The sequence below is a fragment of the Rissa tridactyla genome, chromosome 9 (assembly GCF_028500815.1).
Source record: "Rissa tridactyla isolate bRisTri1 chromosome 9, bRisTri1.patW.cur.20221130, whole genome shotgun sequence".
Lineage (NCBI taxonomy): Eukaryota > Metazoa > Chordata > Aves > Charadriiformes > Laridae > Rissa > Rissa tridactyla.
The window spans coordinates 12,646,290-12,671,253 of record NC_071474.1 but is presented as its reverse complement, the minus strand read 5'-3'; the positions used below and the strand labels follow the sequence as shown (position 1 = coordinate 12,671,253).

General features: G+C 40.0%; 1 protein-coding gene across 1 annotated transcript in view; it reads right to left on the bottom strand.

The window, feature by feature from the left end:
* Window positions 1–24,964, bottom strand: part of FBN1 (fibrillin 1) — a 155,200-nt gene that overhangs the window by 32,167 nt on the left and 98,069 nt on the right. The window contains exons 26-41 of the mRNA XM_054214339.1: window positions 23,729–23,854; window positions 23,508–23,636; window positions 22,873–22,998; window positions 22,610–22,735; window positions 21,589–21,711; window positions 17,786–17,911; window positions 16,846–16,971; window positions 8,250–8,372; window positions 7,555–7,677; window positions 5,647–5,772; window positions 3,960–4,082; window positions 3,232–3,354; window positions 2,192–2,356; window positions 1,736–1,804; window positions 1,499–1,624; window positions 38–160 (exon numbers count right to left, since the gene is read on the bottom strand). Of these exons, the coding sequence (XP_054070314.1) occupies window positions 38–160; window positions 1,499–1,624; window positions 1,736–1,804; window positions 2,192–2,356; window positions 3,232–3,354; window positions 3,960–4,082; window positions 5,647–5,772; window positions 7,555–7,677; window positions 8,250–8,372; window positions 16,846–16,971; window positions 17,786–17,911; window positions 21,589–21,711; window positions 22,610–22,735; window positions 22,873–22,998; window positions 23,508–23,636; window positions 23,729–23,854 (1,983 nt within the window). The remainder of the gene's footprint in view (window positions 1–37; window positions 161–1,498; window positions 1,625–1,735; window positions 1,805–2,191; window positions 2,357–3,231; window positions 3,355–3,959; window positions 4,083–5,646; window positions 5,773–7,554; window positions 7,678–8,249; window positions 8,373–16,845; window positions 16,972–17,785; window positions 17,912–21,588; window positions 21,712–22,609; window positions 22,736–22,872; window positions 22,999–23,507; window positions 23,637–23,728; window positions 23,855–24,964) is intronic.

Here is a 24,964-nt window from a genome sequence, read left to right as displayed (position 1 = left end):
AAAGCTTTAAAAAAAACCCAAAACAAACAACCCATACCCATGCAGTTGTTTCCTCCATTGACTTGCATGTAGTCAGGAGGACAGATGCAGGTGTAGTTCCCAACAGTATTGTAACATGTGCCAGGTCCGCAAATGCCAGGTGTATCACACTCATTCACATCTAGAAGAGAACAACAAGGCAGTGAGTGGCCACAGAAGCTTTCTCATTGTGCTTCTGAGAAGGAAAATGTCTCAATAACACCTGAGGTAGGAAGGTACTGGCGGAAGAGAGCTGAAGGGGCTTCTGAGCAAGGTCATGGTGGAGTGAAGCCCACACAGAGAAAGAGGAGGTGGCACAGTTGGCCATGGAAAGCCTGGCCGTGATGCAAAGATGGGAATTCTGTTATGTCTAGGCAGCTCAAAGAAAGCAATTTCAGTTTTGTACCTGTTGCACAAAAGTAGTATTTGAGGATCTCATCCAATCTGGCTTCCCAGATCTGGACAAGAACCAAAGCTGTTCCCTGTGGTGTGCCCATCTCAATAAATAATGACGCTACAACAGACTTATTGGATAGTTCAGGTCTGTTTGACTGGGGAAAGTGAGCACAAGATGTCATGTTTACTTCATCAAGAGATTTTAACCTTTGTTTAAAAAACCTCAAGCAAACCCAAACACAACACTGCCCCCAAAACACCTCAGTTCCCAGAAGTTCGAAAGTATTTCACTAGCCTTACCATTTTAAAGTATCTATGACACACCACTAAGGAAAAATACAGAGGTAGATTTACTCTTTAACATTTGTTGAGCTACGTAAACACGATATGGATGAATCATTTTGGTTCAGCCTTAATTTAGGACCTGAATCTTTTGTATTTCTGCAGTGCTTAGCACATCATAGGCACTATATTCGCATATATTAAGACTCTGGAAGGCTGAAGACAGCCTGGGTAATGGAAAATTTAAGGACTTATGGGTTGCTTAAAGTTTTATATCCAGTACACCCTGACAGTAGCATGTAATGTGATGAACATGTACTACTGACTGTGCTAGGGGAAGGAAAATGTTTTGCAGTACAACTAATATTTCCAGTTGGACATTGGGATCAGCAGGAGAGAAAATAAGCTGTGGAAAAAAGGCATGGACACACTGTAACCAGCCCAGCAGACTTATGGGGCAAGTTTGCTCTTCATCTGCCTGCTTATTCATTAGCCATTACCAGACAGCAATTTTTTATAGCTGGTTAGTAAATTATGTTTTACTTAAAGAAAAATTGCTGGGTTTTCTGGTTTTGATTAAAATCTGATCATTTGAAACAAAAATTTGCATATATTTCAACATGGTCAAGAAGGAATTTTCTCTCTTTCAATGCAAGACTTCAACTTGTTCCAGTTTTCCCGCCTTTATACGGCTTGGTCTGCTTATATTCCTTTTCAAGGATAGATTAATTCTTCTGCATATTGATCTGTCATCATTTTATAAGAATAAAAGCAGACGGCTAGTTAAGTGAAGGCTACATACCATCGCACACTCGAGTCTCTTCATTCAAATAGTACCCTGATGGACACTGACACTGGAAGCTCCCAAATGTATTAATACATTTTCCTCCTTGGCAAAGTCCAGGCAGTTCTTGACATTCATCAATATCTGGTCAAACAAAACCACAAACATTTCATTAATTCTTTCCCATGAAAAACAAAACTCACTGAAGAGTTTCATAATTTTTGACGTGTAAATATAGGAAAATGTAAACATTACCCTCTAATATAACTGTAATGGGGTTTGGTCGGAATCCTTCCCCTCCGGGGCAAAGAACTTTATATTCAGCTGAAAACAAAATAGATTTACAAACTTAAAATTGCAGAAACATTTTCAGCACAATTATTTTTGAAAATTAATCACAAATTACAGGTAATTTAAAGTAACAAAGTAACTAGATATAAATATTAGGTTTTACTCTGTAACATCAACCGCTATTCCATTCATAATGTAGTTTTTTGTGTAACAGCAAACTTGCTCAGAAGTGATAATAATATTCTGACTAAATAACCTTTTTGAAAGACTAGTGAAGTTTTTGGTTAAGACTGGTGGAAACCTGTCCCCTACATGTACACAATAAATGACTATACCAGTATTTGAGTTACCTGGCTAAATTAGAAAAAAATCCAATAAACACACCGTATTGTTGTGTTTAACCCAGGAAAGCTGACTTACTTGTGTTCACAAGTGGGCAATGTTCACAGGGAACTCCCCATGCTTTGCCCAGGGAGCAGCAACAGGAGGCCTTGGAAACGCCCACTCCGATCTCATTGCTGCAGAAGGTGCCACCGTTATCTCCACGAGTTTTAATATCCAGGTAACAGTTGCCAGATCGTGTATCTATTCAGAATGCACATAATAACATCTTATGAGAAAGGAAAACACAACACTTTATTTCAGGATGAGGGATACCTTCAGATGGCTCTCATTTCTTGTAGGATGGCCAAGGACAGTAACTTATGTTGTCCAGGAGGGCCCAGCTTTTCACACTTAGATAGGACAGTGGTGCCCCATCCCTTGGTTTTGTTGGACATCTCACAAAATAGGGAATTTACTCAGCGCGACCTAGGGCAGTTCAGCCAGGCCTTTTCTGATTTTGATTCACATTTTCACCCACACTCATACATCCTTACAGTTCCAGAAGCCCACTGCTTTGTCCTCTCCTTGAGGTTAACAAGCATGAAAGCATCTACTAAATGTTAGGAATTTCGAATACACTTGACTTCGAGTAGCATCCCTACACCCTCTTAAACAAACAAAAGCCAAAAAATAGCAGAGGATTACTAAGCAGTTGGAACCTAATGCAAAAGCATTTCCATTGGTCATGAAGCTGCACCTAGCCAAGCTGTGCTCAACGCTCCAAGAGCATGGGTCGCTGTATGCCGCAACTTCATTTGCCTGCCATCTTGGGGCCAGCTGGATGTTGGTTTAAGCTTGTTGAAATTTAAAATTGTCTCATGCATGCTGTAAATTGTGGACAGCTGTAACAAGCCCCAACGGGTTGGTTCTGGCAGCTGGGCACTGCTGGCATGCTACATCACTCTGGACATACTCCTGCTGCACTACTACAACTTCTAAGCCAGTGGCAGTGGAATGGGAGTTGCAGAGCCTGTTCCAGCCCTTTTCCATGACCTGGGACTTTATTCCTAAGCAGTTAGCCCTGCAGCCCCTCTGTGCAACTTCACTTGCAAATCTCATAAGGAGTGGTCCCTTACCAACGCATCCAACTCGGGTGGGATTCAGCTCAAAATCCGGAGGGCACTCACAGGTGTAACTACCAGCAGTATTGACACATGTGCCACTAATGCAGGTTGTGGGATCTGCACATTCATTAACATCTGCAAGAAAAACCAGCATGTGGTAAGCAAATACTCCAGGACAGTGCAAACCATCAATATATCAAGTATCATAGGCTGACCACCACAAATCCATTAGTTATGAGATACTGATCTCCAGAAAGCTCTAAAAAATACATATACGTTGTAGAAGAATAGTAGTTTGAGATTAATTCATCATTTCATGGGGGAAAAAAAAAAAATGTTTTTCCTGGAAAACCAATCTATGAATTAAAATTCACATAAAGTACTAAAAAAATACTTAAGGGAAAAACACACTGCCAGGTCATAGCTTACCATCCAGTACTGTGAATGGAAACTACAAAGCACAACACATCTCTGCCTGGGAGATGCAGACAGACAAAAGGGTTATCTCTGCTCTGTTTTCCCCCTTCTTCTCTTAAGCCAATGGGAGATCAGAGGATGAGAAAGAAGGGGAAAGAGGAGCATAGAAAAAGCGAGAAGGAGAACTCTGTGTTACACAGTAGGGAAGTCTATATTCTCCTATATCCAGACTGATTTTTATAGCTTTTAAAAAGAATTTCCTAAGGAGCTGATCATGACGCTATCAGAAAATTAAACAGCACACTGTTCAAAAATATCTTTACCTGTGCAGTTACCACCACTTCTGTCCAATTCGTAGCCCACTTCACACTCGCATCGGAAAAGTCCGGGGAGGTTATGACAAGTACCGTAGACACAGATGTTAGGAAGTGAGCACTCGTCAATATCTGACAGAGAAACAGGAGGGGAAAAATATGAGGTTTCCTTATCTTTTTAAGATACAGACAGAGAACTGCAAAACTGTTCAGAAAACATGGATCTGGAAGCCAACTGCTCCTGCACACTGTGTAATACCAGAAAAAATAACATACAAGATTTATGTTTGGAGCCTAAGGAACCTAACCCATAACCTTTTTTTTTTCGGGCAAAAGGCTCTTTCCAGTGTCACTGTAAGCCATGCCAGAAACAACCTTAGCTTATTAGTGGGCTAATCTGACAAGTGGCAAAATTAAACATGGCAGGAGATATGCTTTAAAAAATGAAGTTCATTCTAAATCAGCAGTCATCTGCAGAAGGAAAAACCTGTGCCCAAAGGTGAACTTGATGCTCATCTTTGGGTTCCTGCATTTGACAGATCTCAAGTTTGGCAAGCGAAGCTTACTTTTGTGCCTTTTGTCCAAATCATCGCATCCAATTCAGTATTTACTGAAAGCCTCATGCACTGCACGAAGAACAACCAATCTGATACAATAAAAAAGTGTGTGTTTACAAAGGACCTTAAAATACTGCATTTAGTATACACATCTGAGACATCAAGGAAAGTCTGTTTTAGCAACAGGAGCTAGGCTGTATATAAGCTATTTAAAGTTAGCTAAAAGGTTTGAAAGTAAATCGTTTCATGAAACATTACGAAACCTAATATTGTTTTAGTTTGCACAAAATTCACTCTCAAATTATTTCTCTTGGTAGATTACTAAAACAAATACACAGAACACTTTTCAGTGGAAATAATCCCATTTATAGAGATGTACTTATGAACTCCATCAAATACCAGTTACTCTGAGTTATTACTATGTCAGGTGATACGGCTGCTGCTTCTTGACTGACTTAACTGATTAGCGTTGTATCAAGTGAGGATTTCAAATGTTACAATCAAATATATGACCTCAGTCATGTTGGTAACACTTTTATTGTTTGATTTTTGTAATTCTTTGCATATGCAAAGCTCTTATGAAAGCATTGTAAACAGTTAACTGACAACTTGCTTTCAAAACTAAACAAATACTCATGGGATTTTTTTTTTTTCTTGGTGTCTGTATAAACTTTCTGCCAGGCTTCAAATTCTGCTTCTGCACCTCACAGAAGCCCTTAAGGCATGCTTACTGTATTAGCTACCAAATCAGTGTTTTTCAGCTTCATATACACCAAGAAAAAGTAACAACTTTTTCTGTTAACTTTTTCTGTTTAAATGTTATGAATAAAATGAAGGACTGGGCACTAACTGACCGAGGTGAATGGGCAGCTGACAGCGCCACTTGAATCACCAATCATCAGACCCACAAATAATATGTTGTAAGACAGGCTACAAGTTGTTCTCTCTTTATACGATCGGTAGATAAACACCCAAAGGCCCCTAATAAATAGATAAACTGAAAAAAAGCAGCTACTATTGACAATTTTCATGCAGTTCTCAATACAACCACAACTGCAACCAATTGTAAAATTTTTCAAACATAAAATATTATTAAGGCAGAATTTGTTGAGTGTTGTTAAAAGCTTACAGAGAATTACCTTCACATGCTTTCCCATCTGGACTTGGCAAAAATCCCATATCACATTCACAGCGATATCCTCCAGGGGCATTGAGGCACTGCCCGTTTTCACAGAGATTCAAGTTTTCTGAGCATTCATCGAGGTCTGTAAAAGGAAGAGAAATTGCAGGTTTACAGTAAACATGGTTTTCCCACCAACATTTGTTTCAGCAGAAGCATGCAGTGTTCCAAGGATTTTAATTATTCTAGTGGCTGTGAACATTGCAGAAGAAACTGCAAGCCAGTTATGTGCAGAGGCTATCACATCTAACAGTTTGGTACATTTCCTACATGTTGAAAATAGTTTCTAATCAAAAGGAAAATCAGAGAGAGGTACAGACTCCTAAAGTAACTACAGTTAAGAACAATTGGAGGCAGTACACAGGGTCAAATTTAGACTCAGAATGAGCACGTGAATTTTATTATAGTTATTGTTTCTATTACAGCAAAGCCTAGAGGCAGCAACTGAAAAAAAGAAGTTTACTGAGCAAACATATGGTAATAGGCAGTCTCCACGCCAAACATACAAAACACTGACAAAAAGTGGCACGGAGGTGAAAACAGCTTGATCAAAACTAAACTGAAGGTTAAGAGCTGATGAGAAAAACAGCCTTGCTACTGGACTATACTGCCCTTCAGATAGATTGTGGCCCTGATCCTCTAGCTAAAATTTTATACATCACAAAAGCACGCTACTTGCTGCAACAGAGTCTGGCTGGCACTGAGAGCCCGTAAAAGTCCATGGCTGACAAATCAAAGGTAGTACCTACCAGGGTGAATGCTGCATGGTTTGGCAGAGGGTTTACAGAACACTTGTGTGCCCTAGTTTGAGTCCCAGCCACCTCTTGAATCCATGAACGATAAAAGTATCCAAATTAAAAAGAAAATATTCTACTGAATGCAGAAACTCTGCAAGCACTCCATTTGAAAGATGTAGTTTATAGACTCCTGGAAATCATCATATGGGAAATTAACAGAAAGCACTGGGTTATGAAGGCCACTAAGGAAGCTAAATCAGATTCAAGAGTAAATTATATGGAGAGAATTAAACAGAATCCCAGGGTTTATAATTTGGAATTATAAATTTTGCCTTAAACCTGCTGAGCCAGATTCTCAGATGCCATAAAAACCTGCTGTAGTTGATAAAGTGCTGCTGATTTGCACCAGCTGAAAAACGTGGCCCACCAGCTGTCTATCACATGGCTTTATTCGGAACGGGGTCACCCTCCATGTAGCATCACCAGCAACACTGATATCCTCAGTGTAAGAGCAGGGCTCCTCATGACTCAGCTTACATGAGCTAATCTGTTCTTCAAAGCAGAAGACTGAAGTGTGGGTGGGAAACATCGCACAGCAATGTTTTATAATCACATTTACAGTTTATAAAAAGAGGTTTCAGAAGCAGCTACTTCCATCATTCTACATGTCAGCACTGCATCCTGACACCATCTCTCAGGATGAGGCAGTAAAGAGGGCAGACAGCACATGCTCACTTGTGGAAAGAACAAATATTTTTAGGCAATTTTGTGAAGTAATTTTAATGTATGTGCTCTATTATTTAAATTCTAAGGTGGCTAGCCAATGGACTGGTTTACTAACTAGCCAAATTATCTGATCAAGCATTGTTTTAATGTTTGCCACCCACTCCAACTAACAAAAGCTCAAGGAAAACCTGCATTTTATCAAGTGAAAAAGATGACTGCTTTAGACTAGGCATAATACACAGTATTTATTTCAAGTTATGGCAACTTAGGTGAAGTAGAAGACAATGGAAGACATATTAGAGAATAATTTCAAATATTTAAAAGCTTTTTCTGTGTATTGAATCGTAAACTTATGTTGCAAGGGACCACTGGAGGTAATCTAGTGCTTTCCTAAGAAAGCTCACCTGTACAAGTGAAGCCATCCCCAGTATAACCTTCTTTACACAGGCAGCGGTAAGAGCCCATTGTATTCTTGCAGTCAGCATGTGGGCTGCACATGTGGGTTCCATTGGAGCACTCATCCAGATCTTTAAAATAATAAAAAAAGAAAAAAAAAAAGAAAAAAGCAACATTAGTTAAAAAACCACACCATGAATACAAACTTTAAATACCGTATGGCACACAGAAGCTCTACTTTAAATAATCTTCCATAATAAAACCCACACACATGTGGGGTCATCTGGCTGGAAAAGCAGGCACAGATTATTTGCAGCCCAACAAAGAAGTTTGACAAGGTAACTGTGAATAAGGAAGCTGCAGGGCACTCTCAAAACTAAGATCCATACCTTGTTTTCACGGGGAGCACCAGGAGAGTTCTCACTGCCTCTCATCAGCTGCCCTCGAGGACACAGCGTCTCTCTCCATGGTTCATTCTGTTTTCACGATCTCACAAGCCAAACATGAGATAATGCTGATTTCACAGTTACCATGGTGGAGAATTTGTCCTCCAACAGATCAAGTCAAATTGACCCAACAAACCTGATAATGATTTGTCTTCTCAGTTTGTAGGTGTGGTATTGGGTTTTTTTTTTTTTCAGAATGGCTAGGACCCAGTTTTGGTCTGACCTTACAAATAAATACAAATGCATATGACCCTCACCTGTGCACTTGATACCATTTCCAACCCAGCCAGGGCTGCAGCTACATTTGAAACTTCCTGCTGTGTTTGTACATATGGCATGTCTATCGCAGTTATGGGCTCCAATTTCACATTCATTGATATCTGTAAAAACACAGAGATGTTTGAAGAGCTCATAGATCAAACTTTCTCATATCCAGATAACTGATACTGGAATTTCTCAAGAAAGACAATATGAACATGAAAGCAAGCCTGCATTTCTTTATAACGTGACATTTAAAAATTAAGCAAAAGAGAAATAAAATCACAACAAAGGAAAGCAAAGAAGCATGTAGCATATTCCAAACATGTGCTGCCCTACTATCTATTTTTCTGATAGGCATACAAAGCAGTACTTCTGCAGTTCACTCCAGAGCCCTGGTAACTTTTATATTCAAAGAGGGAAACAGTAACTCGGGTTTTCCTTCTTTTTCTAACTGGTGCACTCAGAAAGAATGTGAAGCCTTTGGGAAGGACTAGCATCCATAGAGATTACCACTGCAGGTGTTCAGTGTCCTGGGATGTACGTTTGTCAAGCAGCTTTGCAATAGGTTGTCGGTCAGATCTGATGACTAAGAGCTGGTATGAAGACCTGTGCTGCCCTGACAACAGAGAGATACCACTACAATTACTGGCTTCCATCTTGTCCGTACCTTAACACAACTGAGGGAAAGACGACAGCTTTCCCATCTGCCCATCCTGGAGTCTGCAGAGCGGGACTCGGGTGGCTCTATATTGCATGGTTTGCTAAAAGGTCTCTGAGGCAACTCTGCTGCGCAGGGATTCCTGGAATGCAGCCCTCCCACAGCCCCCACGGTAACTGCAAGGATGCTGATGAACAGCAGCTGGGTACCACCTGCAAACTCCTCCTAGGATTATCCCTAGGCAGTTAACGAAGCCAGGTTCCGCTTTGCCAGAAACTGTGTGGAAGGTGGAGGATGGGCTGTACCACGGTATTCAACGTGACAGCCGACGGACACAAAGATCATCAGGCATGCAGTTTATTAAGAACTTAGCAAACCTAACGCTGTGGAAAAAAGTCAGCATCCTTGGAGACACCAGGCAGCAAATCATCAAATCTTCAACATACGCTTTCGTGCCAGCACATTCTATTTCAGTACTTGCTATTTTCACCTTATTTTCATTCTTGGGCATTATCTGGTAATGTCAAAATGTATAGACAGAAAAAAACAAACTGAACCCCATTCTTCCTTGTCACAAAACAGTATTAATGCCCCATATAAGTACTTGGAGAATGTATAAACTCAAAGGCAAAGTTTTGAGAAATTACTACTGGTAACTAAAACAGAACTGGCAGGAATTTTCTTACACATCTGAGCTATGGATTTTACAGTGCTTTCTGTGACTGAGCCCCCTCTAACTGTGCTTTACTTCCATGCAGGATGTAAATTATCTAGAACTCACATCAAACCACTTAATATTTATATCAATTTTTTCTGCCCTCTCAGGTTCCTTTGCTGTTGCAGTAAGCCAAATAATCTCATTCTGTACCACAGCTAATGGGAAGGAAAAACAAGCTCATAAACTCGGCGTGATTCCACACACAAAAAACCCAGCTCACACCCCTCTCAAGAAGATGATTAAGAAAAAGCATCAGCCATCAACCATGTAACAACCTTTGGGGTTCTCAGCCCCAAAACCACAGATCTCAGTTTCCATACCATTGTACCTAAAAACAACCAGCTCTTTAGGGCAAGAGAGTGGAGCCATCAGGGAAAGTGTCCAGATACCATCTTAATCACTTCCTTCGTAACCTTTTCTTGGGTTTTTCTACCCACCCTTCTTTAGAAGGGCATCCTTTATGCCCTGTACATATATTTTGCCTTTTCACAGAGGCTACACGTGACTCAGAGGCAGACAACATACATCTGTCATCCTAAAATTAAATACTCAAGTCCAGAAATCACCCAAACCCACTGTCGGTTTGGGGTTTTTTTTTGGTTGGTTGGTTGGGTTTGTGTGTGTTTGTTTGTTTTTAAGTCTGTATAGTGGAACGGCATCCAATTTTACTTTTCTGGGTTTCTTTCTAAATGAGGCATTGCTCTGAATCAAAACCCCAGACATGAGTATTCCCATAATCTGAATGCTGAAGTCTAGATACAGATCTAAATCTGGCAGCTGGAATCTACTATTAATGAATGTTGACTGCACCAACAAGCCTGAAAACATGCAAATGGACACTTTTTAAAACTTAAAAAAAGGGTCAGGAGCAGATAATCTCAGACCATATTTGTATTTAGCATGTGCAGCATCTCATATGAAGATAGCATCACCCTAAACAGGAAACTAGTGTCTGTCAAAAATCTTAAGGGTGGTCAGAAAAAAACACGTTCATTTTGGCTTGGACTGAAGGGAAAGAATAGAAGGAATTTTGAGAGGTCAGCTACAGTATACATTGACATAAAAAAGCTGAAGCAAACATTCTATGTTTTAACATTTACATGATTTAAAAACCTGAACTGTTAAAGCACCGCTAACATTAAGATTGCGCTGTATTTGATTATTTGATGCTTTGCAACATACAAATAATCACATGCTTCCTTATAGCCTGCAGAGCACAACAAAACAACACAAAAAAGATCAGTGGAGAGAATTCTGCCAAGAATTTTTTTAAACCACCAGCAAACACAAACAGAAACTTGCATGCAATAGCTACACCGCAATGAAGTCACACTCAGCCTGAAATGTAAGGCAATCGAAAACAAATTTTCAACTCTACATAAAGTGACTGTGGGCTCCATCCCATCCCATCTCCCTCTGACCTGCTAACACTTTGCACCTGAGAGCCCCCATTAACATCTCTCAGTGGAACAGCAGCACCGTGACACTGCTGCCCATGCACTGGACACTTGTTCCCCCATCAGCTGTTTGACACATGCACTAAAAAGCTTGGACTCTTCTGCAGGATGGAAGTTGTCAGCACAAGTCTCTATCCAAATACGGGTATTTATAATGGGATCGGCTTTCTCAGAGATCGTCCACTGAAAGGCCATTCCACTTGCTTTGAACAAAATCCTGAAATCCCTTTCAGCTTTTTTCCAGGAGAAAAATTCAATAGATTTCAATGTTTCTTGCCTGGGTAAAGATCAAATAGGGAATGCAAAATATACTTTCTAATACCATCTACCTTTACTGGGACATTGCAGGGCTTATTTCATTGATGCATGGAAAGGTTTTCAGATACTTAAATGAAAGCTGACTGAGGCATACAAAATACCATCACTGGCTTCATCCCAGATTTTACTTATTTTCAAAGCTATCTGCATTTAACTCAGATGTTGTTTTGCTATAATCCCTATTCTCTCCTTTCATTGCACAGCTGAGTTATAAGCCTGAATTTATTGCATTCCAATTATTTCCAAGGCAAAAGATATCTCAGACCAAACACGGTCCTGTGTAAACGGGGCAGTGAAATCAATGGAATTTATGCCTGCTTATACTGGAGCTTAATATGGATTTATGTTGCCATAAGTATTGAATTATGGCTTCACAGAACGAAACAAAAAGGAGAAGTTGAGCTCTGTAGGGGAAAAATTAACTCAACATAAATATCTTTAATAAGAGCAAGAGTCCAGATTGTGCTGTCTGCATGGCAGTACAAACAGTACTACACTCTTCAAATACTCCAACTATTTTCGTGTAATTGTTTGAGAGAAAGGCATTACTCAGTCTGAGCAAAGGTAGCATGACCCAAAGAGCACACAGGAGGACACTACCCAAGTCAGGGTTTCACACAGTAATGGCCTATTCCCTTTGACTTTAGGGGGATTTTCACTGAAGAGTAAAGGAGTGAGTCACTGATTTATATCAACCTTCTCCTCCTGCCTCCAGTATGAGGCCGTGACAAGCCAAGGAAAATAAAGACATTCCAATCCGAGACTGACACTGCATCCTCAGCCAGTTCCATTGTGCCCCAGTCCTGCTGCACACATGTTCTCAGCGTTGTAATTGCACAACTCCCATTAATACTAAGGGAGTTGTCTGCCTACAACAGATGAGAATACGCATGATAAATAATATGCAGATCTGACATCATAACAATCCCAAGCACTCTGGGGAAAAAAAACTGTCAGTCACCCTATTTTGTTGGCTCCTTCAGTTCTCTTCTCTGGACAAATATTTTTTCACTCAAGCCCTTGGCAATTAATAAAGTGTCTCTCCCATTAATCAAAGAGGCACGAATTTTCAGGGCTGTGGATGTGCAGCAAAAATACACATCATATATACCTGTCATGTTGGCACTGTGCTTGCAAACGTGGCAACCAAAGGAAAGGAACGGCTAGCCTCTACCTGCACAGTGCATCTCTACGCAGTCTGGAAGTGGATCATTAAACTCGGCCAGAGAGGAGCACGCGGATAAATCACCGTATTTTCACCTATACTCTGGAAACACCCAAGTCATTCCTCTGCATTTGAATGAGTGAACATTAACCCACGAAAATTCACACGTTCATCACAGGACTCTGTGTACCATTTATGTTTTCTGTTAAGTTTCATTGAGGCTTCAATAGTCTATATGGATTCTTAACAAAGTGTGAATTTAATTCAGTCTCCACCTATAGATCAGTACTGTTTGTCAGGAATTATGCAAATCCCTTAAGCATTTTCAGACTTTTTTAATTTTTTTGGCACTCTCCACATATCTGTGCATTTTATCGCACTGACGTTTCACTGGTATTTCAAGCCTGGGCCCAATTCCCACAGGGCAGTCGTCTGGTGGAAGTCACAAGGCATTTCCTCCTCCTGGGTCACTGCCCATGTAATCAGGTAGGTAAAAGGGAAGGCTTTTCAGAGGGAGAAGGCTGTGAATTTCAGCTTAGCGCTCACACAAGTAGAAAAATATATGGAAACATTCCCCTATTCTGATCTCTATACCTGCAAAATGGTTTTCTCTTTCGGAATCACTCTTGGATTTTGTTCAGCGTACCGTACCATAAGCACCTCTTGGAGTTTCACATGGGGCAGTTCAGTTCTTGCCTGCTATCCGTCCTTACGTCATCAGCCTGGGGCACAGCCTGTTGTTGCTGGACAGACGCCTATTCACAATACGCTCCTTCTGTAATACCCCCATTTGGCGGGCAGCATCTCAATATTATTATCTTCTGGTATTTGGCCTGACACAGCCAGCTCCCAGATTCATAAGGGAAAATGTATTTGTTTCACTGATACCAGAACTCTCTTGTGCCATCAAGACTGAAACACAACGTATTATTAATGGCCAGAAGCCAAAGGCAGGGGAGAGAGGCAAGCACATTGTACAAGTCACAAAACATTATGGACCTAATTCTGAGTGCAAAAGACAGGGCTCACCTGTTCCTTTCACCACATCAGGTGTCCTCCTCTTTATGTTATTGTCAGCCACGCAAGTATGCAGTGTGCACTCACTCCTCCTTTATTCACTATCATCAGCATTACTGGATGACAGCAAGAAATGTTCAAGACCAAACCCTCTAACCTCACATCCCACACCAAGGCCACAACTGAATGTCTTCGGCTAGCCTTTCTCCAAATGGCACCAGCGTGGCCCTTGCAGAGTCAGAGCCTGGTCTCAGCCTTCCAACTCCCTAAGCCTGCTGTGGAGAAATCCAGCTGACTTTTAAAGCACATTTACTTTTGATCTCATGACCATCTCGAGCAACTTCTGCCTGCAAGTTCACCTCGTTCAGTCTGATTTGACCCTAGGACAAGAGGAAAAGGCCTCAAAGTTACACCAGGAGAGGTTTAGGATGGATATTAGGAAAAATTTCTTCACCGAAAGGGTTATCAAACATTGAAACAGGCTGCCCCAGGGAAGTGGTGCAATCGCCACCCCTGGAAGTATGTAAAAGATGTGGCGCTTAGGGACATGGTTTAGTGGTGGTTTTGGCAGCACTAGGTTAATTGTCGGACTCAATGATCTTAAAGGTCCCTTCCAACCTAGATGATTCTATGACTTTGTGAAGAGAGCCCTACGCCTGTGCAAGCACGGCTCCACCAGGACAAACGGGAGGTCTGCGCACACAGTCGTAACTGGCAAGGATGGATGGGAGAGAGTCAGAGAAGAATTTGTTCCTCTGTGAAAATATCAGAGCAAGTAAATCTAAGGCTCTACATCAACAGTGAAATATTGCAAATTTACAGGCAATACTCCAGAGTGGTGATGAATCACAAAATACAAATGCAAGTGCCAATACAGGATTTCATCTCTGCACAAGTACATGCATACTTTATTGACAGAAAAAGCAGAGACAAGATATTTGTCATAAAGCTGGGCAATCTGGAACTGGGACAGGGGAAAACTTTGCAATCTTCTCTCTAGTGGCTATGTACCATTGCCTGCCTAGAAAAAATCTAAAATGAACTGCTCTAAATCAGTCTTGCTGCAGTTTGCCTTGTGAATGGAAATTAAGCTATTCGTAGCACTTTGCCTAGGACACCTGCATCTACAATGTATGTTTTTGATAATTTTTTAAAAATTATATTTTTGTTACTAAGCTCTGTCCACATTCTTACTGAGAACCAAGGAGGGGGGGGACCTAACATCTGTGTGGGATGGGAATGTAAGTCAGTGGGTGGATTCTGAATACTGTTAAATGATTGGGGAAAAAAACATGTTTATTTGTTAAAATGGAAACAATCAGTAACGACAAGGGAGCTGAAATATTTAGACAAAACTGTAATGGAACCCACAGGACGTTCTTTAGTTGTTCTCATGAAACAGAGAACCTCCCATTCAAAGAGTTGTATGCATTTTTGTAATTTTTTTTTCCACAGGAGTTCCTAAAAACTCTGGGTGCTTTTGATCTGTCTGTAAGACAAGAATTGAATTCTGGCATTCAGGTGCTGTTAGCAAGGTCCCTCCAGAAGAAGTCTTGAAGGATGCTCTCATAGTCTGCAGCACCTGAGCTTGGGAACTTCAGCTCTGTTCTAATAATGTGCAGACGTGAGGTGGGGAATTCAAAGGTCTCCACCAGTATATCAGACTTTTTTAAAAAGTTCCTGCTCTGCTTCCTCTCTTTGCTTATTTAAATCCCCCCAAAAATTGTGATTTATTTTGAGTATGGTCCCATCTCAGCTGTATCAGCATAACTGATACTTTAAATTTTTGTCAGACCACTGGCCTCTATCAAATTTCTGAGCCCCTTCTGCAGCATCTGTTGTAATTAAGCTGTCGTGGTGGTTTTCCTGGCGAGTGCCATCCTCCCTGGGACACCAGCATATAGCCAAAAGCAGCAGAGGCTGGGCTGAGGGAAAGATAAAAGACGTGCGAGGTGGTGGGAAGAGCCTACATGGCAGACAGCATCCATCCAGAGGGCTGGGCTTGGCTGGGGCCGGGAGGGAGGGATTTCCCTGCCTCTCCGTTAACAAAAAAAGTATTGCTTGGGACATTTGCCACTATTTGTCCCATGATGCCAAAATGGTGGCTATTTCCAGGCACTTCCCCAGAAGCCATACCTCAGATTCCTTCCCTGCCTCCATGACCTTTCTCTGCCTTTTGCCTTCATCTTCCCTGACTGCTCCTGACCATCACTCATTACACTGGGAGTGACAGCTGCGCCATGTGTAACTGATCAGCACGAGGGCTTTCAGGTCTAGAGTACTGAAGATCTTCATATAATTTAGCACAGAAACAAAAAACATTGAAATGTTGGTCTACAGGGTACAATTAGGGATTTCTTGGATGTAGATCAGTTTATATGTAAGTCAAAAGCAGCTGTTACTAACGCACAACTATTCGCCCACAGTCCAATATGCAAAGTACAACTCCAGCTCTCAGATTGTTCTATGAGAGCTGTAAAAAACCAGCCTCATATATTTGGGGAGGTTACAGAAGTATATTATTAACTCTGGACAATAAGGGCAGACTAAGAATAAAAGACTGTCTCAAAGACATTGCCAGAAATGTGTTTACCCTAAGTCTACATTAAAAATTATATTAAACATATGTTTGCATTCATATTTGGGCAAAGCCTAAGACTCTCAACACCTTGGCTTGAGACACCAGCACTAGGACTATTAATATCGTACCCTCGGAGCCTGTCTATTTGAACCTCATTTCTTGTTTGCTGGCAACACATGAAATAATGCAAATTCTAATTTTGCTGATATAATGTAGTTGAGTAGCTGTATTGTTGCCACTTTGAAAAACCTGAAAATATATTTTAGCACATATTTCAAGCCATCTGTGTTTGCCAAACTAACGCTTGGAACAGATACCTGCTATTTGTATGCATAGTATACAATTAACTAATCCAAATGCACTGAGGTCCTCAGGAGTCTGTCGAGTTACAGGCAATGGCATTTTCTGTTCTCTTAGACCAACAAAAATGCAGTAATAAGCCCAATTTTGTTCCCAGCAGACATTTTGTCACCTGTTTCAGCAGAAGCAGCATCGGGCTGAATGCTATGCCACTGAAGTTCAGCGGAACACAAGCTCAGCAAATTTGGAAAAGAGATACAATATTTAGCACAAATAAATGACAAGCAGCACAGTGAGAGGAGGTTTTGAACACTAGAGAAAAGGGCATGCACACTTACAAGTTTAACTAGAAGTTAATAATTAAACTTTAAAACATACCTGTGCAACCAGTTGTGCCTTTCTTGCCTGAATATCCCATATCACAATGGCAGATAAACGAGCCTTTTGTATTCTCGCAGGTTCCACTCAGACAGATGTTTGGATGCAGATCGCACTCATTAACATCTAAAAAAACCACATTAATTAAGATTTATTAAATAAAATTTTTAGAAAGTAACAGGCAAAATCTCTTGAAATATGATGTTTTGGTACAAAAATGGGTCTATGTATGCAAAGAGAAAACTGCTTAGGTTAGTTATTCCTTACCAAGCGTACATTTCAAGATCTGGTTTAACACTGTTATATTACTGTATCTGTATTAACATAACTTTCATTCCAACTTTCCTTAAAAATAGAGAATAAGATTCAGCATGTTATCGAAAGAATGACTATGACTATTTATTGATGCTTTCTATGTATATCTGTGTGTGTATATGTATATTTATATATGCATGCATACATTATCTAGTTTTGTACGAACATTTCTCCTCAAATATGCTCGTTTTTGAAGGTAAACTGTTTTGTGATTTTGTTCTACCAAGGTACAGCACTTGCACACAGTTCTGTCTTAGAGGCAAGTTTAAATCAGCACTGGTGATTTATCTTGCTAGAAATTTTCCACAGCATCATCCAGTAGCACTTCCTTTCCGCGAGCACTCTTTAATCTGAGCTGCATGAAAACCTCACTGGAAGAGGACCCAAAACACGATGCTATAGATCATCATATTTGCATCCCAATCTACAGGGACATAGAGAGATTACATCTGCATTTGATAAACATAGCTTGTGCAATGAGGCTGGTCCTATGGTCAGGTGGTCAGAATTAGGGCATAAGAGAAACACTCTTCAAATATCATTGGCTGCCTACTTGGAAATAGTGCCTTAAACAAATAATTTGTCCCGAGTTAATGCAGATTGGAAAGTAAGTACTTTCACTTACCTATGCAAGTCTTCATGTCTTCAGATGCCATGAATCCATCATAGCAAAGACACCTGTATTCTCCTGGAATGTTTGTACATTGGCCTCCATCACAGATGTTAGGATTGTCTTCACACTCATCAATATCTACAAGGAAAAAGTCAGATTAAAATATGCTACCTTTATGCAATGCGACTAACCATAATCATGGGCAGCAAATATTTTAATGCTCTGACAAACATGAAGACGATCGAATCCTTGCAAATAACTGAGTGGTGCATTCCAAAATTGTCCTGATGAGTAAGCTCCTCATCCCCAGCAAGAGTCAGTGGCAAACATTCCCCTCTGACTCCAATGGGAACAGGAACCAACTTTGTAGGTAAAAAAGTCATTGACAGAAAAAAAACCACCAGAACCGTTGTCACACCACATGGCCACATACAGTTGGAGATTCTTGAATACAATCAATAATCGTTGAAGTTAATGGAAGCTCTGAAGTCAAATTTAGTGACAAAAATACCAGACTTTACAGATCTTAAAAAAGCCATCATACACGCAGAATACTTCTACAGGTCTCAAGGCTGGTGACAAACTGGAAATACAGAGTTGAACTCATGAGGGGAATAATTACGGTACATACATTTATTTCAGTAAGAGATTTTCCTTTTTTTTTTTTTTTTTAGCATTTCAGCTGACTGGTCAGGCCAGCCATATGGTTACATCCTCTAGCATGTAAGTTGTTTTCTCAGTTCATGAAATTGGCCATCATTGATTGAGGCCAAGCTGTAGAAGCAGACACGTTATTATATTAATGCAGCCATTGCTAAAGTCTGGAATCCTTCTGAGTCCCTGGGGTAATATTAGTGTTCCCTGTAAAAATCCCCAGAATCTCCCTGTGTCAGCACCAACATAGACCAGCAAGAGCAAAAATCAGGAACTCTGCCTAGTGATACCATGGGAAAAAAATCAGCACAAAAAGACAAGATTCACCCTCCAAGAGAAAGGGTGTAACTCATTATCAGGCCAGTCTATTGTGGATTGCAGTAATTATGCAGCTGCAGAAAATGAACTCGCTTTAACTTAAAATATTATGTTCATTATTCTTCTGTACTTCTACCAGCTAGTGCTTGTGTGGGTACGCAGCTTCTGCAAGTAAGAAGGCCGACCAGTCCCTGTTGATCTTAACAAGCAAATAATGTTGGCATGGACATTAGCCTGGAAATGTTAATTTGGAATGGAATGTGAATTAACATGCAAAATTAAGCTCTAGAAATGGGAATAATAATGACAGAAATAAAGCACTTTATTTACTAACCTGTCACTGTACTGATTTCACAGTTGGGGGAAAATCAGCTGACAAAGAACCTGTTGTTTCTCCTAATTGAGCTGATTATTTATGCATAACCTCACCAATTCAAACCTGACCTACTACTGAACTGAACAGCATTCTTACCAGCTCAATTATCAAGAAATATATTCTGTAATGGCTTCTAGCTCTGTGTGATGTTAAAGATAAAAGACATGTTCACACAGAGAGCAAACTGAAAATGTAAAATAGGTGTTTCACATACTCAGGTCACAGTGCTACTGTATCTTCTACCACGCACAAACATCTAAAGTAAAACCAGATACTCAGTGCAATGAGTAGAAAATGTCACAAAATAAAATTTTTCTTATTTTCACTCAGTTTAGGCAGCGACAAAATTTCAGCATGCGGGTTTTGAATATTCGCCAGGTGTTTATATATGTAATTAACATCTCTTGAAAAGAAGGTGGCAGCATTTTTAGAAACTAAAAGGGTGGTGAGGGTGCCACCTCACATCTCTGGATATTTTCGTAGGTAGAGTTTGACTTGACATCAAAGGTGTCTGGTGTTTCTGCTATTTAAACCTTTGCCTGTGTTGGCTATTGCATTCAAGTCTTTCTTAGAGGAGAGTATGAAAATGAATACCTAATAGCTATTACTGGCTGGCCTATGAATGAAATTCTATTTTTCAGAGTCAAGGCTGGATATAAATATGCAAAAATTCACAACTAAGATCAGATGCTTTTTCAATCCTCACCCAGGAAGGATCTGACTACAAACTTCTACGCACATGGTTATGGTCAAGTTAACATGTGGACAAAACCACTGCGAATCCATCCCTTCCCCACAGAAAAGGCAATTGCTTCCTCCCTTTTTCATTTTGAGAAGGGCAAGATAATAGTTTTCTATTACAAAGTTTCTAGTTTAACACGCAGGAAGGCGCTCTAACGATCTGCTCTGCTTTTTGGTTTAGAGATGTCTTGCATGGCTAAGGGCAAGCAGGTGTAAAGCGCAAAACTGAGATCCCTAAGACTGCCCAAGTATACACTTGGGTCATTTGGTTAAGCCAAGAAGATGCAAATAGAAAAGTGGCTCAGAGAACCCTGCTCCCCTGCTCCTCCCTTCCCTCTCACGTCCCTCTAATCCTGTCACTTGGGTTTAGATTTTGGCTAAGGCACAATTTTGATCAACTGGTTTTATTTTTTCATTGCAAAAGTGTCCCAAACACCAATGTTTGAGCAAGTTTTTGTATGAGCTTGCCTTTTCTAGAAACTTGACCTAAAACAGACTACTTCCAATCTAAATATTTTAGATTTTGAAATACTTAATTTCAGGGTCAGTCAAATTTCCACTTTTTGTAGTCGATTACTTTCTTTGAACAAGGGTCCAATGCTTGCTGAAGATTGGGTATTTTACATCTTTCTGACAATGTATGCTACAACGCCGGGGACAAACTACATTTAACTATGTTTTAAGGCTCTTTTATTCTTCAGAATGGGAGCGAGTGGCCTCCGGGTAATTGAGACCCTGGTCAGAGGTCTACAAATATTTACAAATTCTAAATGTGAGCTCTCGATTAATTCAGTATAAAAAAACCTGTCCATTTGTTCGACTATAAAGGCAATTCTATCCCAAGGGATTAACCCTGTTATATTTCTCATGCTCCTCAAGGAGCTCTTGGATGGAATTGGCAAACAGCTGGCAAACATTCACATGCCTCAGCGGGCCAGTGGCTGTGCAGCAAGAAGTAAGAGAAGAGTAGGGTAGAATTATCTTTCCAGTAACCTATGTGGAAATCACCGAGTACAATTCACTTACTGGGATCATGACTCCCAGACTCTCAAAGGAGATCACCCAGCCTTTACAGAGCTCTGAAAATTTTCTCACAAACCCTGTTTAGAGTGCAAGAGGGCTGTTTCCTAAGATAGTTTCATACTATTCAGATTTCAGTTTGTTTGAAAGTCATTCAGTTTTGAAGTAATGCAGCATACTTGCATTTGACTAAACAAAGAATTTAAAATAGGAATTTTCTTGCTTGCTTAAGAGCAGATACCACACAACCACAGAACAGGGCAACTGGCTCCTTTTCTAGCATTTCTGTGTATTCTCTCTGCAATATAACCATACAGTACACATGCAGAGCATTTTGGCTTATGTTTATGATGATTCTTTCCATTGATTTCAACACATTTGGGATTTAGACCTAACGTAATACCTTAAGGGAGAAAAATCTATCTCCTAGAGAAAAAATTACAGCTTTTTGTTACCAAACTCAGAATCAACTTGTACACTTTCTGAAATTATGAAGAATCAATTCCCTTCCAAGCAATTCAGTTCTGCAGTCATCAAATTCTGACATTTTGGAGATGTTTACTTCAGAAAAATAACTTTCCAGGCATTAACTGCCTATTTTTTACAGTATATTTGTTACAGTAGCTTTAATCTTAAAAAGAAGGTCTATTTTTAAACTCTTGAAACAAACGCTTCCAGCAGCAAAGTTCCCAACAATCTCCCTTACCAGTGCATGTCCTGTGGTCTGGCATGAGCGCAAAGCCTTGTTTACAGCTACATTCATAGCTGCCCTCTGAGTTTGTACAGAAGTTCTCACAGCCACCATTCATTATACTGCACTCATCAATATCTAAAAAAAGGAGAAAATTACAGTTAAAACCCACAATACCTTTTACTTTAAAGCATATTTCAAGGACACACTCTGAGTCAGCTTTCCAGAACAGCATCAATCCAGAATCCACACCTGATATTTGCACGTTCCTTGAACACTCAAGTGTTTGCAAATATAGGCATTGGGATGGAGGTCAGGCAGACCAGGAGGGAAAAAGATGATATTATCTGACTGCATATACAAATACCTCTGCAGCTCTCTTTCTACATATAAAAATACCACTGTTGGGTTACCATAGTATCAAGAAGGCAACAAAGTTTTTGTAAGGATCAAGGGAAAAAATTATCTACTAGGCAGAATTAAAGCCAGTGGATTTTGCACATGTTTCCGTGGCACAATAAAATATATGCATATAAGAGTGCACAATACGTGATTTAAGCTGAATGTCATTTACAAAATATGGCTTTAAGGAAACAGTTACTGGAAAAGCCCTATATTTAAGACAATTGCAGATCAAATTAGGAAAAATTCAATTGAACTACCTGATTCTAGTCCATGGTCTGTCAGGAATGCTGATTTTTAATAAAACGTAGAACTTGGGATTTAACAAGGTATTCCCTCTTAATGATCAAAGTCTTAGGCCATTTAAAATAGTATGCTATTTTATGCATCATGATTGATTTACTAGAGAAAATAAGCTATTACACAGTTAACTGTAGCGCTGCCAAAGTTTCATTCATTCCTGACAAGTAATGGATAAGCACATTTTAGGGTTTTTTGCATACTGTTTTGACAGACTGTACTAGATTTTGGAATAACTGTTAAAAATGTCTTTATACAAGTTCTAAAAATGAAACAATTACTTATGTTTCATCTTCCCTATTCGCTAGAGACCCCGCGTAGATTTTGTCCTTACCAACACAGTACAGCTTGTCAGGTGTGGACTGATATCCAGGATTACAAGCACACTGATACTTTCCAATCAGGTTGACACAGTGTCCGTTTCGGCACAGGCTGGTGCTTAGGTCACATTCATTAATGTCTGTTGCAAAAGAAAGTGAGGAATGCATTTTAGGTCTGAATGAAAATGATACTAAAGCAAACATTGTAAATGCACGTGCAGCACAAGAGTGGTATAAAAAGCTGTGCACAATATTGATTTTTTTCTGCATGTCTCACCTATACATGCAGAGATATTTGGTGATATCTGATGGCCTGGAGGACAATCGCACCGAAAACTTCCCTCTGTGTTGATGCAGGTGCCACCTCGGCAGAGAAGGGGATTGCGCTGACACTCATCGATGTCTGTGGGGAGAAGGGAAGGCACATCACTGCAGGGACCAGTACTGCCACAGCGGCAGCCCATCCCTCCCCATAGACTGCTACCCACCACTGCACCGTCTCCCTAGATTGGTTCTGGAGCCTTTCCTAAAACAAGTCATCCCTTACACCACAGTGCAGTTAAAAAAAATAAAATAAAATAAATTCAAAAAAGGCTTCTTGTAAATTTTAATATACTTTAACTTCAAAGTTCAGGATGGTGTCCCACTTAGCAAAATGGGGATTGTGGGGATAAATCTTACATCCTAAAATCCTAACCCTTGCTCATTTCTTCTGTGGCATCCTGCAGAAGCAGCGAAGTCACATTTGGGGTGGAAATCAAGTTAAAGTGAGCTTTATTAAGACTCACAAAATGAGAGAGACCTAAACCCAGGCACTATCAAGCATTCAAAAAAAACCCAACAAAAACCCCCATGCATAGCATACTAGCACACAGCATACTATTACACAGGTATGGTTTATAAAAAACATACCCATGCAGTTTTTCATCATCATGAATCCACTTTCATAGCCTTCAAAACATTCACATTCAAAGTCTCCAGGAGTATTGACACAGATGCCTTGGCCACAAAGATCAGGAGAGATGCGGCATTCATCAATATCTGTAACACAAAACACAGTCACAATATTTTCAAGGGAGTTGAGTTTTTCCTTTTCAAATCAAAGTTTTGAGAGATATATCCATGCAGTTTACCTGTGCAATTCCTCTCTTCAGAATCAAGGGCAAATCCACTGTCACATCTACACTTAAAACTGCCAATGGTATTTCTGCATTTTCCATGGGTACAAAGACTGGGGACCATTTTACATTCATTGATATCTAAAAATGAAAGAGTAAGGACATACGATGTTATCACTTCATACAAAAACAGCACACAAAGGAACAACACTGACTTCAAAGCTCACCCTTTCTCATGATAATGACCCCTCCTTTTGGGAAAATGTTAGCTCACATTAAATGAACTTCCACCTAACCAACACTGTAACACTGGAGCTACCAAGAGCGCTTTCTGACATAAATTGGTATTACTCTCCCCTTTGTCTTGAGGGATCTGATCTGCAGCTCACTGAAGTCAATAATAACATTTCAGTGGACAGAGGATCAAACCTACAAGGGCAAAGGGTGCTTCCAGAAGAACCACTCTGTCTTCTGGTTTCTGAGAAAAAAAAAGTGACTTCCATGAGTCACAGAAAACATAACGAGCATAAATAAAAGCACATGTCACTTTTCTTTATGGGTAATTAATGACTTAGTAACTGTTTATAAAACTAAGGCTGAAACTAACAACAGCAACTGTGATTCATATATATTTTCCCCTCCTTTCAGCCTTCAGAATGTTTAGTTTTTGGGTAACTGGCTTTCTTTATAAACATATTCGCATCCATTTGTGCTTCTGACACTGTCCAGCTTAACCCCACTGGTAACCCTGGAAAGAAGGCTTTCAGCACATGATGCTAGGGTGTCACTGTGTGATTCTCATTTAATGCTGGAAGTTTACCAACAACAGTCATAACAAGACTTGGTTTACAGTAAATTAGATTCTGCTGATTTGAGCTACCATCCTGAAAACATTTTTTTTCTACTTCTCCAAGTAGCTCCACAAGAAATTCACAAAATTATTCACCCTCCCTTGTCTGCTCCATAGTAGAATTAAAGTTATTGCACCCTGCAAAGGTAAGAAGGATTGTTCTTTCAATACATCCAATGCTGAGTGCTCAGTTTGTTCCAGTTCTTGTACTAAGAGGTGCCAGGTCTTCAAAGCTATTCCATCAGCCAGGGATGCCATTAGATGCAATACAGGAGGCAAAGTCAGGCACAATTTAACCTCTCTACTAGAGACACAAATTTAGTGTTTTGAAGCTGCAGTAATATGTGGCATTTAATGGTTTGTGACAAAGACTAAATTATCTTATTCTGGCCTTAACTTCC